The sequence below is a fragment of the Mesocricetus auratus genome, unplaced genomic scaffold (genome assembly GCF_017639785.1).
Source record: "Mesocricetus auratus isolate SY011 unplaced genomic scaffold, BCM_Maur_2.0 Super-Scaffold_100007, whole genome shotgun sequence".
Lineage (NCBI taxonomy): Eukaryota > Metazoa > Chordata > Mammalia > Rodentia > Cricetidae > Mesocricetus > Mesocricetus auratus.
In genome coordinates this window covers 6913618-6930799 of record NW_024429191.1, presented here as the reverse complement: position 1 = coordinate 6930799, position 17182 = coordinate 6913618, and the positions used below count along the sequence as shown (strand labels likewise).

The 17182-nt window shown below is 51.5% G+C and overlaps 1 protein-coding gene across 2 annotated transcripts in view; it reads left to right on the top strand.

Annotated features, from left to right (window-relative positions):
• Sec14l5 (SEC14 like lipid binding 5) overlaps positions 1–15496 on the top strand; it is a 42016-nt gene extending 26520 nt beyond the window's left edge. For both annotated transcript variants that reach the window (XM_040748121.1, XM_013121732.3), the window contains exons 9-16: positions 744–832; positions 915–985; positions 1492–1663; positions 3528–3662; positions 7331–7465; positions 7806–8033; positions 10203–10381; positions 11939–15496. In XM_040748121.1, coding sequence (XP_040604055.1) covers positions 744–832; positions 915–985; positions 1492–1663; positions 3528–3662; positions 7331–7465; positions 7806–8033; positions 10203–10381; positions 11939–12050 — 1121 coding nt within the window. In that variant the 3' untranslated portion in view covers positions 12051–15496. The remainder of the gene's footprint in view (positions 1–743; positions 833–914; positions 986–1491; positions 1664–3527; positions 3663–7330; positions 7466–7805; positions 8034–10202; positions 10382–11938) is intronic.
• The last annotated feature ends 1686 nt before the right edge of the window (positions 15497–17182 follow it).

The window sequence follows — 17182 nt, the reverse complement described above, 5'->3', positions numbered from 1 at the left end:
CAAAGGGACCTAACTCCGAATCCCCAGAAGTCGTGGTTGGCATTCCCCAGTTCCGGGTTCAGGTAGCTTCCCAGAGCACAGCTCTCGCACAGTCGTGTGTGAGGGTGGAGACAAGAAGACAGCGTCAGTGTTTGGTGTGGGTGGCTCGCTGGACCTGGAGCTCAGTGGTTACACGACAGCAGGCTGGACGGCCAGAAGCCCCAGGGACCCTTCTGTCTCTGACTCCCCAGCACTGGTATTACAGCTACACACTACCAAGCTGCCCTCAAACTTACAGACCCACCTGTCTCTGCCTCCTGCTGGCACTAAAGGTATGCTCATATGCATCACTGTTCGTGGCTCTGCCTGGCTTAAAAACAAACCAAACAAAAAGACATGGGACCTGGGCACTGGACTAAGCAATCTTCCCATCCCTAAAAACAAAACAAAACAAAACACAAGGAAACTACTGAGTTCAATTTCAGGCAGAAAAGGTGTTGGGATGGAGCAGGTGTCCCCCACATCTGACTCAGGCTCCCTGCTCCATTTTTGAATGTGTCATTGTGTTCCGTTTTCCTAAGAGGTGGCAGTTGCTGTCCGAAGCAGGCACAGTAAGCGTGCTGGGTCCCTTGGTAAACCCTCAGCATGACCTCTGCTCCTAAGGGGCGAGTTAAGCTCTTGTGTATAGTTTTGACTGGTGCATGTTGTCAACACTCCCCTAAAAGATCTCTCTTCTCTTTGCTGGGCTCCACCCACCCGCAAAGATGGTCGCCCACTCTACATCCTGCGCCTGGGCCAGATGGACACCAAAGGCCTGATGAAGGCAGTGGGCGAGGAGGCGCTGCTGCAGCACGTGAGTGGTCCTTTGCTGACGTCAGGGGCCTGTGGGCGAAGCCGCGTAGTCAACTCTTGTCAGTACCTTGCCTGCCTTCCAGGTTCTTTCCGTCAACGAGGAAGGACAGAAGAGATGCGAAGGGAACACGAGACAGTTTGGCCGTCCAATCAGGCAAGGACCCGAGTTGGGGGCAGAAACGCCTAAAGCAGGCTAGCTAACACTGACTGCGCACGTGCGTGGCCAGGTAGCCGGCTAGCTAGGCGCAGTGGGACAATGCTGTCTCCTAGTTCTTACAATGATCTGGTGAGGCAGGGCCCCTTTCTGCCCCCGGGTTTTGCTGGTGGAGAAACTGGGACTCTGGCTGAGCTGTTCCTGACGGGCTCCACCCTCAGCTCCATAGCTCCTCCCCATCGCTTCCTAAGGCCAGCCTTCTTCAGCTCCTAAGCTACCTGTCCCCTCTAGCGACCCATTGTCTCCCTCTTCCTCCCGCACATTTCCATTCCTGGGCTGAGTAACCTACAGGGACTGTGAAAGTGTCCTGTGTCCCTGTTCCCAGCTCTGCCTTCTTGAGCCCTTTTCTCCATCCCAGGTGCCTTGGGGGGGGGCGTGGGGGCAGTGCTGGAGGCCCTGGGAGGTGGCAGAACCAGGTAGAGCCCGAGCTCCTGTGTCTGTCACAGCTCCTGGACCTGCCTACTGGACCTGGAGGGCCTCAACATGCGGCATCTGTGGCGGCCGGGAGTGAAGGCCCTGCTGCGGATGATCGAGGTGGTGGAGGACAATTACCCCGAGACCCTGGGCCGATTGCTCATCGTGCGCGCGCCCCGCGTATTCCCGGTGCTGTGGACGCTGGTGAGCCAGGGTGGGGCCACACAGCGGGTGACTCCTCCACCTGAGTGATCCTGAACGCACAGATTTCGCAGAAATGAGGCAGATCCAAAGTAGTCAGGGTCCTCCAGGAGGTGGAAATGTGACTGGATTATGGTAGGGGGTTTATGACATGATGAAGGTAACAAAAGTCTGTGAAGCCTGCACTTTTTACTTTATGCCTTTGTGCGTAGGTGTGTATTCACGTGGGTGCACATGTATGTCAGGTGCAAGTGCACATATGTACATTCGTGTGGTAGTCAGAGGTCAGCCTTGGGTGTCCTTCGTCAGGGCTCTCCACCTTAGTTTTTGAGACAGGGTCTCTCACTGAACCCGGAGCTCACTATTAGGCTATGTTAGTTGGCCAGAGAGTCCCAGGGATTCACCAGACACTGCTCACCCCAACCCCGCTTTTTTCTTTTACATGTGTGGTCTGGAGATCCAAATTCAGTTCCTTGTGCTTGTGTGACAAGCACTTCACTGACTGAGTCATGTCCACTCAGGAGGCAGAGGCAGGAGCATTTCTGTGAGTTCTAGGCCAGTCAGATCTATATATTGAGTTTAAGGACAGCCAGGTCTACATAGTGAGACTCTGTCTCAAAAAAAAAAAAAAATCAAGTCAGGGCTGGTAGCAGGATTCAGCAGATAAAACTTCCCGATGATTGCAAGCTTAGATTAATATATTTGTCACCAGGATATCTTTTTCACTTAATAGTGCTTTTTTTTGACACAAAATAGGTATATGCATACACATATATAATTTGTAATGATTTATTTTATATGCATTGGTGTTTTGCCTGCATGTATGTCTGTGTGAGGGTGTCGGATCCCCTGGAACTGGAGCTACAGACAGTTGTGAACTTGCATGTGGGTGCTGGGAATTGAGCCTGGGTTCTCTGTTACAGCAGCCAGTACTCTTAATCGCTGAGCCATCTCTCCAGTTCTAAAATGGCTATATTTTAAGTTGATATGATTTCCTTTGAGTTTTCTATCTTGTTCAACTCCAAAAGGAGTTGTATAAACACACACAGGCTTGACTTTTGTAGTCTTGGTATGTTTTCCTTTTTAAAGTGAGGATTTTATTTAGCCTAAGGTAGCCTAAATTCACTACTCACCCAAGGATAACCTTGACCTTCTAATCCTGCTTCTAGCATCAAGAGTGTTGAGATTATGGACATGTACCACCATGCCTAGTTTATGCTGTGCTTGGGATCAAGTTGGGGCAGGTGACAGGGCTCAGCAGGGAAGAAGGCTTGTGGCCAACCCTGACCACCCCATTTCAATCCCTGGAACATACTCCAGAGGAGAGATAGAACACCCAAAAGCTGCCCACCCCAGAATAAATAAGGACATATAAAATACATTTGTTTTTTTGTTTGTTTGTTTGTTTTTCGAGACAGGGTTTGGAACCTATCCTGGCATTTGTTTTGTAGCCCAGGCTGGTCTGGAACTCACAGAGATCCACCTGCCCCTGCCTCCTAAGTGCTGGGATGGAAGGAGTGCACCACCAACACCTGGAGAAAAATGTTTTTAAAAAGATCGATTCTGAGCTAGGTCGTGGTGCATGCCTGTAGTCCCAGCAGCCAAGAGGCTGAGGCAGGAAGAGACACAGTGTGAAACCCTTCTCAAAACAAAGAAAAAAAAAACGTGAGTTCGAGACCAGCCTGGACTACCAAGTGAGTTCCAGGACAGCCTCCAAAGCCACAGAGAAACCCTGTCTCGAAAAACCAAATAAAATAAAATAAAAATAAATAAACACAATCAAACACAAACAAAATGAAATAAAACCAGCCACTAAAGCCCTGATTCCGATTCTCTGCTCTATAACTGGACCTTGCCCTGCCCCCAGGTCAGCCCCTTCATCAATGAGAACACCAGGAGGAAGTTCCTCATCTACAGTGGCAGTAATTACCAGGGCCCTGGTGGCCTGGTGGACTACCTGGACAAGGCTGTGATCCCTGACTTCCTGGGAGGAGAGAGTGTGGTGAGTCTGCCTGCTGGTCCTGGGAACCCACACTCCTGGGGTCAGGAAGCTGATGGAGAGCACCTTAGGGGGCCCCCCTTACTCTCACCTTAGGGGACCCCCTTACTCTCACCTTAGGGACCCCCCTTACTTCACCTTAGGGATCCCCTTTACTCTCACCGTAGGGCATCCCCCTTACTCTCACCTTAGGGGGTCCCCCTTACTCTCACCTTAGGGATCCCCCTTACTTCACCTTAGGGATCCCCCTTACTCTCACCTTAGGGTGTCCCCTTACTCTCACCTTAGGGGGTTCCCCTTACTCTCACCTTAGGGGGTTCCCCTTACTCTCACCTTAGGGATCCCCCTTACTCTCACCTTAGGGATCCCCCTTACTTCACCTTAGGGATCCCCCTTACTCTCACCTTAGGGATCCCCTTTACTCTCACCTTAGGGGACCCCTTTACTCTCACCGTAGGACATCCCCCTTACTCTCACCTTAGGGATCCCCCTTACTCTCACCTTAGGGATCCCCCTTACTCTCACCTTAGGGATCCCCCTTACTCTCACCTTAGGGGGTCCCCCTTACTCTCACCTTAGGGATCCCCTTTACTCTCACCTTAGGGATCCCCCTTACTTCACCTTAGGGATCCCCCTTACTTCACCTTAGGGATCCCCCTTACTCTCACCTTAGGGGTCCCCTTACTCTCACCTTAGGGATCCCCTTTACTCTCACCTTAGGGATCCCCCTTACTTCACCTTAGGGATCCCCCTTACTCTCACCTTAGGGGGTCCCCTTACTCTCACCTTAGGGATCCCCTTTACTCTCACCTTAGGGATCCCCCTTACTCTCACCTTAGGGATCCCCTTTACTCTCACCTTAGGGATCCCCCTTACTTCACCTTAGGGATCCCCCTTACTCTCACCTTAGGGGGTCCCCTTACTCTCACCTTAGGGGGTTCCCCTTACTCTCACCTTAGGGATCCCCCTTACTCTCACCTTAGGGATCCCCCTTACTTCACCTTAGGGATCCCCCTTACTCTCACCTTAGGGATCCCCCTTACTCTCACCTTAGGGGACCCCTTTACTCTCACCGTAGGGCATCCCCCTTACTCTCACCTTAGGGATCCCCCTTACTCTCACCTTAGGGATCCCCCTTACTCTCACCTTAGGGGTCCCCCTTACTCTCACCTTAGGGATCCCCTTTACTCTCACCTTAGGGATCCCCCTTACTTCACCTTAGGGATCCCCCTTACTTCACCTTAGGGATCCCCCTTACTCTCACCTTAGGGGGTCCCCTTACTCTCACCTTAGGGATCCCCTTTACTCTCACCTTAGGGATCCCCCTTACTTCACCTTAGGGATCCCCCTTACTCTCACCTTAGGGGGTCCCCTTACTCTCACCTTAGGGATCCCCCTTACTCTCACCTTAGGGATCCCCCTTACTCTCACCTTAGGGATCCCCTTTACTCTCACCTTAGGGATCCCCTTTACTCTCACCTTAGGGGACCCCTTTACTCTCACCGTAGGGCATCCCCCTTACTCTCACCTTAGGGATCCCCCTTACTCTCACCTTAGGGATCCCCTTTACTTCACCTTAGGGATCCCCTTTACTCTCACCTTAGGGGACCCCTTTACTCTCACCGTAGGGCATCCCCCTTACTCTCATCTTAGGGATCCCCCTTACTCTCACCTTAGGGGACCCCTTTACTCTCACCGTAGGGCATCCCCCTTACTCTCACCTTAGGGATCCCCCTTACTCTCACCTTAGGGATCCCCTTTACTCTCACCTTAGGGGGTCCCCCTTACTCTCACCTTAGGGATCCCCCTTACTCTCACCTTAGGGATCCCCCTTACTCTCAAGTGGGGACAGGGCTGGTTGTAGAAACTTCCCTAGAGAGGTGACATCTCTCGAGGTGGGGCTTTCCTTTGGTTCTTTCAAAGGCAGCGAGGGCTGGAGAGGTGGTGCAGCATTTAGGAGTACTTGTTGAGCTGAAGAGACGGTCCAGCAGCTAAGGGTACTGGTGGCTTTTCCACAGGACCTGGATTTGATTCCCAGCACCCACATGAGGGCTCACATCCAGCTATAACTCCAGTCCCAGGAGATCCAGTGCCCTCTCCTGAACTCCATAGGTACCCCCTACATGTGGTACATAAACAAACATGCGGCAAAAGACCCATACACATAAAATAAATGTTCAAAAATTGAGTAGTTGCTATGCAATTACAAGGACTGGTATTTGGATTCCATTACTCATGTAGTAATGCAGGAATTCACAAATGTTACAAATGCAGGGCAGGCAGACAGGAGGCCCAAGGACAGAGGTGGCTTGCTGGCTTCTAGCCTTACTGAGAGAATTGAGCCCTAGGTTCAGGGAGAGACCCTGTCTCATAGGAGTAGACAGTGTGATGGGAGATCCCCAATACCCAATACCCTCTTTTGGCCTTCTCCCACATGTGTGATGTGTGCATTATTAATTCACACACACACACACATACTAAATAAACATATCTTTTTAAGAGGTAGTAAATGAGCCAGGCCCACCCCATGGCCACTCGACCTAGGATGCACAGGGAATGCGGTATTCAGACTCTCTTACACCACCCAGGAGGGCAAGCCTGATCTTGTTCTCATTCCCATGACTATCTGTGGGTACACCTGTCAGTCCCCCAGTACAGACACCAGGCAGCAAGCCACTTGTCAGTAAAATGGTTTCCTTAGGAACTCTGTCTGGCCTGACTGTGCTCTGCTCTTGTGATACAGATGTATGGTTTCTTCTTGGGTGACAGGCCTACAGCTCTCTCGGGGACTTACTGAAGAACAGTTGGCAAGGACTAGGTCCTGTTGCCCTCCCTTCCCTTTTGTTTTCAAAATTGTTGTGTGTCGATGCTTGGGATCTGAGGCTTGGCCACCCCGGGCACCTTTGCCTGGGAGACATCTAAAGAACTAGACAGGCCCGGTACTGGTCAGTTCCCATTGCTGAAGGGAAGATGCTGCCCCCACTTTGAGTGTATTGCAGAAGAGGGAACCATACCTAGTCAGACACCATGGAAAGGGCTAGGAGTTCAGGGATCTTCTCTCTCTGTCTCTCTCTCTGTGTCTCTGTATCTTCGTGTGTGTGTGTGTGTGTGTGTGTGTGTGTGTGTGTGTGTGTGTGTGCAAATACCACATCGTGCATAATATGGAGGTTAGAAAAAGGCCTGCAGGAATCAGTCTCTCCCTCCAACATGTGGGTTCTGAGGATAGAACTCAGGTTCAGACTTGTTGACAGGTGCTCTTAGCCATCTCACCAGGCCCTGTTTGTTTTGCTTTTAAGAAGGGTCTCACTGTTTAGCCCAGGCTGGCCCAGAACTTGGGGTCCCCCTTCCTCAACTTCCTGAATGCTGGGGTTATAGACATGTACCATCACACTTGACCCAAACATAGTTTGGTGCCCAGTCAGCCATGTTCTTTTGTGTGATCTTGGGAAAGCAGCCTGGCCTCTTCCAAGGCCCCATTTTTTCCCTCTTTCATTAAACGAGAAGCGTGTATCTTACCCTGCTATCGGTTCTGAGGGCTTCAGAGGGTGGTGTCACAGGAACCACTGCCCAGCTCAATAGGGGTCACTTGTCTATGCGGTTTCAGGGCTCACAGGGCACATAATGAGGCAACCCTGACATGCCAACCTTTTGTGTTTGAAACTTCCCCTCAGTGTAATGTTCCAGAAGGAGGCCTGGTCCCCAAGTCCCTGTATCTGACTGAAGAGGAGCAGGAGCAGGCTGACCAGCTTCGGCAGTGGAGTGAGACCTACCATGCGGCTAGTGTGTTCCACGGAACTCCCCATGAGGTGCTACTTGGGGCCACCTGGTTTGAGAGGGCATGGGTGGGGTGGTGTCTTGGATCATGTTCCTTCAGATTGGGTGTGGGGTGATTCCAGTCACTCAGCTTCAGCTCTATCCAACAAGAAGCTCTGGGACATGGGATGGGTGCAGAATCCCTAGGTGTCCTTACACACCCAGCACCTGCAGTTTGCCCCAAGTGACTGGGCCTTTCAGAGAGGCGGGCTTCTTGGAGGAGGGGATAGTGGGGTAGTCTTAGCAGCTCATCCTGACCACAGGAGATCAATAGATGACCAGAGAAGAACGCCCTGACCTTGGGACTCCTCCACCTCTGCTCCCCTTATGCAGGTTGCCATGGAGATTCCAGAAGGAGAGTCCGTCATCACCTGGGACTTTGACATCCTTCGAGGAGACGTGGTGTTCAGTTTGTACCATGTAAAGCAGGCACCCAAGCTAGGTCTCCAGGAGCCTGGGGCTAGAACCAGCGGGCAGCTGATTGACAAGAACTGGGTCCTCGGGGCAGATTACAGCCGTGTAGAGGCACCCCTCATCTGCCGAGAAGGCCAGAGCATTCAGGTGTGTAGGTGTGGACTTTGGTTACTAACTCAGCATGGGGTGTCAAGCATCCCTTCGGCCAGGTCTCTGGGGGAAACAGCTGTGGACAAAGAGGATGGGCTCCCAGTCTCTGGGACTCTGCGGGGTGATTGGGGAGAGAGGCCCACAGTGTCTGTGTAATAGGAGGTTCCCCCTCCACTCCAGAAGGCAACATGGAGGGAGGATGGGGTGCTAAGCTAAGAGTCAGCGGGAGTTCTGGGGAGGTTTTGGAGCTTCAGTGTCTCCAGGAGGAAAAGAAATCATTAAAGGGCCTAAATGGCCTAAGTGAGGCAGGGCCATAGCACAGTCAGTAAAGTGCTTGTCTGTCTTGTAAACACAAAGACCTGGGTTTGGTCCTCTGAACCCAGGTGGAGAAAAAGCCAGGCGTGGACATGCACTTACACACTCATGCACAAGCACATACATGCTCGTGGGGCCCCAAATGACCACCTCTGGTGACATTTAAATCAAACAAAATTTCTTGTCTCCAAATTCAGGAGGCTACAGGTCTAGAGTCAAGGAGCCTGCAGGGGTTCCCTAAAAGCTCGAGGAAGGGTTCTTTCTTGCCCCGGCTTGTGGACACATAACTGCAGTCCCCATCCTTGCCTCCTATGGCTCTGTCCTCCATGTCTTTGTTTTGTGCCTCAAGTCCCCTCACTTTCTCCTGTCAGGATAGCATTAGTTATGTTTAGGATTGACCCTAAATCCTTAGCTGGAAAATGGGAGAGGTATCCAAATAAGGTTATCTCTCTAAGGTTCTCGGTGGACATGGATTTGGAGGGGGACACTGTTCAGCCCTTGTCATCACCTCATGGGGGGTGGAGGATGGGGCTTTGGGACCCCAAGTCCCACTTCCCCATATGAGTTAATTAAAGGAGAGGGCCTTCAGGGTGGCCGGGCTGGGAGAGGCAGAGGTGATGTCCCAGGTGGAAGGGATGGGAGAACCAAGCTGGAGAAAGAAGCTGGAGATGTCCTGGGGTTGGGGTGAGTTGTGGAGCCTGAGGAAGTCTGCACGGGACGGCAAGTGATGAGGCCCTGATGTCAGCAGCCAGATCCAGCACCCCAGGACCTCAGAATTCCCCCAAGCACCCCACTGTGAAGTTCCGAATGTAGGGCTGGGAGTCCACATCTCTGCTCCCTATGACTCTGGTACAAAGATTTGCATGGTAGCTGAGAATCCATGGGTCTAGGGCCAGAACATGGATGTGTAACTGGGCTGTAAGCTACCTTGCTTGTCCCATTGTCCCAATTTCCCCACGAGGCCAGTGTTACCAGTGGAATGTTATACCCTTGCACATTCTCTCTCTCTCTCTCTCTCTCTCTCTCTCTCTCTCTCTCTCTCTCTCTCTCTCACTCTCACTCTTTCTCAATCATATACATGTACATACACATATTTTCATACACACATATATACATTTACACATAAACACACACATGCACACATATGCACACAGACACAGACACACACACACACACACAGTGAGAGTCCTCTGACTCCATGAGCATCACAGACCTTACCAAAGGTTCCGTGGAACAAATGACTCTTGCGGGTCACAACCAGCTTCCCACCGTCCCACTGAACACCCCCACAGTGTTTCCTCAGAGCTGCCCCCTCTAACCTTTCCACTTCCCCCTCCCTCCCAGCCACACATCCTCCCTAACACATTCTCAGAACCCTTTTGATTGCAGACCTCACCTCATCAACGGAGACAGCATCCCACAAATCCATCTGCTGTCCTACATCACCACACCCTAGTGTCTACTCCCCAACATTAGCAGGAAGCTCTGGTTCCTGGGTATGGCAGTCACCACAAGGAGGTGTTGGAAAACAAACACTTATAAAGGATTTCCTGGGATATTGGAAAAGACCAAATAGAAAGAGACTCCTTTCCCAAGCCTGTTTACAGGAAATCCACGAAGGGTCAACCTCCCATCCTGTCTCCAGGAGAACCCAGTGCCCCATTTTGTCCTCAGGAGGACCCAGTCCCACATAGCATCAGAAAGGCCCATGCCCTGTATCATCCACAGTGGGATGCAGCTCTCCAAACTGTTCCCAAAGGGACTCAACTCCCCATCTTGTTCCCAGGGGAACCCATCTCTCCATCTCTTCCCCCTGGAGGACCTGGTCTCACTGTGGGTTCTGTGTTTCAGGGTTCCCATGTGACTCAGTTGCCTGGCATCTACCTGCTCCAGTGGCAGATTCACAGTCCCTCTGAGAGTGTGGCCTGCAGCCTCCCAGGCGTGGGTGACGTCCTGACAGCTCTGCACAGCCCTGGCCCCAAGAGCAAGCTGTTGTACTATTGTGAAGTGCTGGCATCTGAAGACTTTAGGTAGGGGGGGACCTGGAACTCCCACCTGCTCTGGAGACATGGCGGCTTCTGTGATTGCTGACTGACTATGCGGTGGCCTGGGGACGTTTCTCCTGGGTGGACATCAATAGCCCTCTCTAGGAATTCAGAGGAGTCCCTTAGCGTGAGACAGGCTCAAGCGCTGAACCTTCACTCTTTGTAGCAGCAGAACCTCCCTTCAAGGGCCTCAGTGCACCGGGCCAGGAGGGAAGAGGTGGGACCACCCTTCACCCTGAATTCTTCAGTTTGCAACTATTCTAAAATATTCTAGAACGGATTAAGACTCCTCCCCCCACCACATACACACACACACACACACACACACACACACACACACACACACTGAGCTTCCCAGTTGCCTTGAACTGAGGAGACAAGTCGCTTCAACGCTCTGAGGTTTTGGAAGCCCAGCTGCTAAGTGGGAACCACGGATAATAGGGATAATACTTGGCACACAATAGGCACTCAGAAGGGAAGCAGGCAGCCTGGAGGTGGGGCAGGCAATGTCTTCAGTTTCCTCCCCCTTTTCACATTTAATCTTAATTTTTCATTAGATTTGAGTCAGAGTCTCATGAAATATAGGTTGGCCTTGGGCTCACTATGTGGCTGAAGAAGGTCTTGAACTTCTGATCTTTTGGCCTGCCAAGTGCTGGGATCACATGTGTGCACCTCCATTCCTGGCTTTTTTTTCTTTCTTTTTTTTTTTTTTTTTGGTTTTTCGAGACAGGGTTTCTCTGTATTGTTTTGGATGCTGTCCTGGAACTAGCTCTGTAAACCAGGCTGGCCTCGAACTCACAGAGATCCGCCTGCCTCTGCCTCCCGAGTGCTGGGATTAAAGGCATGCGCCACCAACGCCCGGCCCATTCCTGGCTTTATGTGATACTGGGAATCAAACCCCTGAGTTCCATGCATGCCAGGCAGGCACTTTACTAATGGAACTATGCCCATCCCTTTTTATTTCACTTGTAAAGAACGCATGTAGCATATGTGGTAGCACTTAAGAGGCTGAGACAGGAGGATCCCAAGTTTGCGTTCAGTGTGGGCTACATATTAAGAAGCTTCCTCAGAAAACCAAAAGGAACTAGAAAGTCTTTCCGGTCTGCTCTGCTCTGATTTCTAGAGTGGGGTTAATTGGACAGAAGGTGCATCTCAGTAGCCCAGGCTGGCCTGGGACTCACAATCCTCCGCCTCTACCTCTTGAGTGCTGGGTTTACAGACTTGTGCTACCTTACTCAGTTTTGACTGAAGAAAACCGGAGAGAACAAGCCTGGGACAGAGATATTCCCAGTCTGTGCGTTTTTCTGCTCCATCCTATTCAGCGCAGTTTCCGGCTGCCCTAGGCTTGACTGGTCCCTGGGAACTAGGTGCAGGGAGCTGGTAGCTCCTCGGTGCTTGTTATGGCGTCGCTGGCTTTCCCCTCTGCATTGGTTAGTCCCTGGTGGCTAGCAGTCTCGTGGAAGGAGCCCTGGGGCCTCATTTGCAGGGTTACCAGCTTTTGCCTGGGAGATAACTTAAGGCGCGCACATGCTTCTTCCCCAGGGGCTCCATGTCCAGCCTGGAATCCTGCACCAGCCGCTTCTCTCAGCTCAGTGCCACCACCTCCTCCTCCTCCTCTGGCCAGTCCCACAGTGGCTCAGTGGTGTCCAGATAACTGGCTGGGAACCTGCTGGCAGTCCGAGTGCATCTGGTATTGGGCAGTGTCCAGGACGAAAAGAGCCGGTCCAGACACCTGGGACCACGCTGGATCGACGATGCCGCAGCTGGGGTGTGGGGACCGCACAGCAGAGATCTAGCTCTGCCTGTGTGCAGAGGGAACCTTACTTCACCGCCCTTCAGGGGACAAGGAGAGACACTATACTTGGACTTTCTAAAACCGAGACCTCATAGATGCTCCGTCTCCTATGTCCTGGATCTGGAGTCCAGGGCTGGGACCGACTGGGACTGGGCCGTGTCGCATCATTACTGTGCTTCCAATAGGTTTGCTCTTTCCTCAGGGAGGCCTTTTCTACTAAGGGGTCATCACTGTTTGGTGCCCTCCTCCATCTCCCAGGAGAGTACAGAAGGGAACATCCCTTCCCAGGGTTCCAGACCACTTAGCTTGCAGGGTCCATTCTGAGCCAATCACAGTTGTCAGGGAGTGCGAAGGACACTTGATTGCCAGCATGGTCATATATCCAATCTGGACCAATCACTGTGATTTGGGGATAGAATGCAATGTAGTAATTGGCCAGCCAGGACTACAGGAATATTTCTGGGGCCAACCGTATGGTCTGGAAAGGGCAAGGTGGGCTGAAGGATTACTGGGTAGCTGGGGAGATGGTCCCCTCAGCACCTGGTTGCTTAACTGTGGCTGAGCACTGTCCAAGGAGCTGTGATGGGGAGACAGGGCTCCACTTCCTACAGGAAACCGCCTGCCATGGACTGCATTTCTGCTTTCTAGTCTGTGGAGCACTTAACCTTGACTCGAGGAACATAGTTCCACCCAGGGCTTCTGCCTAGTCCCTGGCAGTGATGGGGTGATGGGGTGACTCCAGCTGTTCTTGTTCCCCTCCAGAGCCTCTTCTTCCTGAGGTGCTGCTCCTTCTCTGAGTGACAGGACACTCCTGGTCAGCCTAGGAGAACTTAGTTCAGGTTGGATCCGGTCTCAGCCTGATGCTGGGCATCCCCTGGGGGTGGAGGTGGTTGTCCCTGTCCTGGAGTTGCTCTGACTCAGGAACACCAAGATAAATAACACTTTCCCAGATACCCCAAGGGTGTAGTGGGTCTTCTTGGAGACCAAGGACTTGTTCTTTCCATTTCCTGGATTAGCAGAAGGTGAGGTCACTGTTTGGTAACCTTCCGCTAGTTGCAGCCTCTCTTTAGTGTTTTGTGTTTTGCCTACAGCGTGGCTCAAAACTTGAGGCACAGCATAGAGAAATCAGGATTCAGATCTAGTTTTCCTTAGCCCACACTGTTTCCACCTCCGCCAACCAGCACTGACCTGCACCACTGTCCCAGGTTGCGCCTGATTGAAGCTCTGTGTACAGCCTCAGACCCAACCTGGCCCCGAAGCTCCTCATTGCTCTTCTCTGTCAGCCTTGCTTAGAGTCGGGGTCATTTCTACAGCTCACTAGGCTAAGGGGTAGTTTCTGGTTGGGGGGGTCAGGAGAGCAAGCATGGGCTTCATGCTGGGCCCACCCCAAATCTGAAGCAGTAGGAAATGGATTCTTGAAGGGAGAACCTTCCACTGATGGAAAGCCTGGCCAGAATTCTTGTTCTGTTCTTCAGGAATAGCAATGAAACACAGGACTGCAGCAGTGTGTGTGTGTGTGTGTGTGTGTGTGTCCATCTTCCAGAGAGATAGCCAAAACCAGTTGTCTCCAAATCACCAAGAGCAATTGGTGATGTTTTCAGTGATCCTTATTATTTTGATTATCGTTGTTAATTATTTGCTGTTATTGCAGTGCTGAGGTCCAAACCCAGGCCTTGTTCATGCTGGGCAATCACTGAGCCACATGCAAGGCCCATTTCTGTGGTGGTTGCTTTGTTTTCGTTTTTTTGGACATGGTTTCATGTATCCCAGCCTTGAACTCTTGTAAGGCTAAGGATGACCTTGAACTCCTGGTCCTTCTGCTTCTGCCTCTAAAATTTTGGGATCACCAGTGTGTGCCTCTCCACTTATTGTATGCAGTGCTGGGAGCTGAACCCAGGGCTTCATACATGCTGGGCAAGCACCCTACCACCACGACTCAATCCCAGCCCGTGTTAGCAATCTTTAAATGAGCTTCTAACTTCAAACCAAAGCTTTACCCTAGAAGTGCTTTGGGGAGAAGCTGTCTAGTGGCCTTTGCACATTTATCCTCCAGACAGTGACGAACACAGACCAAGAGGGGTCTTGAAAGGCTTCACCTCTCCCCACCCCCCAGGGAAAACCGATTTGAACAAGAGGAATCCCTTGGTCCTTTCCTGCAGGTATGGCTGCACCCAGGCCTCTTGACTCACATCTCTCTGTACATTTGCCTCGTGTCCTCTCACTGCTGAGAGGCAGCTCCAAGCTTGTACTCACAGGGTTCCCAGTGTCTAACAGAAAGACAGTCCCTAACCACAACCTCCCAAGAGGCTCTGACTGGTCCTGCTCAAGTCACACACATACTCCGTGCCCAAGCATTCCCAGACCAGTGGGTGGACGCTGGGGACTAAGAAATCCCTCTGGAAGAAATCTGGGTCATAGCATCAGCAGATGGCTGTGGTGGCATCCATTGTGTCCTCCTGCATTGGCACTCGGGAAAGCCAGCAATTAAAAATAGCCAAGGGTGCTTGGGAGGTGACTCAGCTGCCTAAATGACCGGTGCACAAGCATGAGGGCCTGAGTTTGGATCCCAGAAGCCATGCAAAAGGCCTGCTGCAGGGATGCTCACCTGCAACCCCAGTGCTGAGTGGACAGACAGGAGGGGAAATGGCACTCACTGACCACTCAGCGGAGCTCAGTTGCTGAGCTCCAGACTCAAGGGGAGGCCCTGTCTGAAAAAAGTAAGGCAGAGAGCAAATGGAGAAGACACGCCAATCTTCGGCCTACACGTACACACATACATATATCACACACATGCACAAAGCGTCCCCCAGGAGGGCCTGCCAGGCTCTGGCCTTTCCCCCGGGCAGACAACCACATGGAATTCATTTCTTTCTCCACTTTTTTCATTAGCCTATGGCCAGATCAGAGTGCCCTACATCAATAGACTACAGTCTTGAAACCCCAGCCTTTCTTTCACTCACAGTGAAACCTTGTGCAGGTGACTTGTCTTTTCTGTGCCTCAGTTACCTCATCTGTAAAATGGGGATGGCAGTGCCTACCTCACCAGGTCACAGTGGGACAGATGAGAACGTGGCTGGCAAGGCTCCACACACAAAAAATACTTAGTGAGTCCGGGTATGCTCAGGGAGAGGACTGTTGGCATTAGGGAGTTTGAAGCGGTTGGTGTGTTTCTATCCTGGAATCCCCATTTTTCTTAACTCTGGAAAACTGGTCAACAACAACCACATCTTCCTTCTCAGTGAGCCGGCTGCTGGAGACAGGGTGTTTGTTTGATTTGACAGAAGCATTAAACATATACATTTGGATATCGCCTGCTGTCCATTTCCTAGAACCCTGGTGCCTGTCCTGGGCTAGTTCCAGAATTTCTCATCTGTAGCCATGTGTGGTGGGGCACACCTGAAACCCCAGCTCTTGGGAGGTGGAGGCAGGAGCATCTCCACACATTTGAGGCCAGTCTGGTCTGTGTAGTGAGTTTCATGCCAGCTCCGACTGCAAGGTGAGATCCTGTTTCAAACAAACAAACAACAAAAACCCCAACCCAGGAATTTCTCAGCTGATTTTTCTGAGGGTCTAGTCCCAGCTGATCTTTCTGCCTCAGAAAAGTGTGAGGGCCCCACCCAAGGCTCGGCCTCCTCCCCTCACGGCTCAGAGCAGGGGGATGGTTACTGTGTGGAACACCGTGGTGCTGGAGCTGTCACGTGGGAGAGCAGAGGATAACCTACTGGTTCCCCTGTGTGATGTCCTAGAAGTCAGCAACAGGATCTAATCACGGAGGACAGTCCCCACAGTACATGCATTCACTCGTTCACTTACCACTCATTGACTTACCCAGTCACTTCAGCATTCATTCATCCCTTCATTTACTGCTGTTCTCCCATGGATTCCTCTGCAGCCACGGAGAAGGGAGTACCAGAGGAAGACAACTCCCAAGAGGGTACAGGCCCTGCTGACGTCTGCCTTAGCTCTCAACCCTCCCGAGGCCTCCTCTGGGAGCCTGGGCCAGGGAGGGCAAAACCTGCCCTAATCTCCCTGTGGCCCAGAGCTGCTTGGGGGTGCTACTTCTGGGACATCAGAGTACGATCTTGAAGCAGCCGCTGTGGGAGTTTGGGCAGGGCCTTAGTGGCAGGAGCCACAACTGCCAGGAGGTGAAGGTGGTTGACAGAGACAGAGGTAGCTAGGGCTGACTACTCCACTGTTCCAGATCCTGCTGGACCAACCAAGATGTTTCCCTGGGAACATAATGTGAAACCCTTGAACTGTTTCCTGGATTCCAGATTTTTCCCAAGACAAGAACTCCTATAAGAATCTAATATGAGCCACGGACATGCACAAATGTGTTTAATTTCTATATCAGGCTTTTAAATATAGAAGTTAGTCTTGGACAGTGTCAATGTCCTCTTATGACAGGATACCTTCTGTTTTGTCCCCTACCAGCACTTTCTGGAGGGGGCACCCCCTACATAAACCACTTGCCTAGGTCCTTCTGGGGTGGGCCAGCTACACAACTGGAATTCTAGCACTTGGGAAGCTGGGGCAAGAGTACCCTGAGTTTGAAGTCAGCCTGGGCTGTATATCAGGATGCTGTCTCAAAAATAAACAGACAAAAGCTAGGCTTAGTATTTCACCAAGAAGGAGGAGCATTGTAAATTCAAAGATGGCCTGGGCTACACTACAATTTCTAGTCCAGCCAGAATGAAGGGCTCTAACAGGCCCAAGCACTGCAGACATTTTGTCCTTTCCTCTCCCTTGCTAAACCATTAAATTACATTCCTAAAGCTAGCCCCAAGATCTGTTCTCTTATCTGGCCACTGACTTATTCCTGAGACTAAACTCTAAGGTCCAGCAATCAAAATCCATTATTTGGCTACACTGTCTAACCTGTCCAGTCATGTCTTACCAACCCATCTTAGCACAGACTTCTCCCTTCGTCCTTAAAATCCACAATGTTATTGTGAAACTTACCCCCAGTGACACACCTCCTGATCCTACCC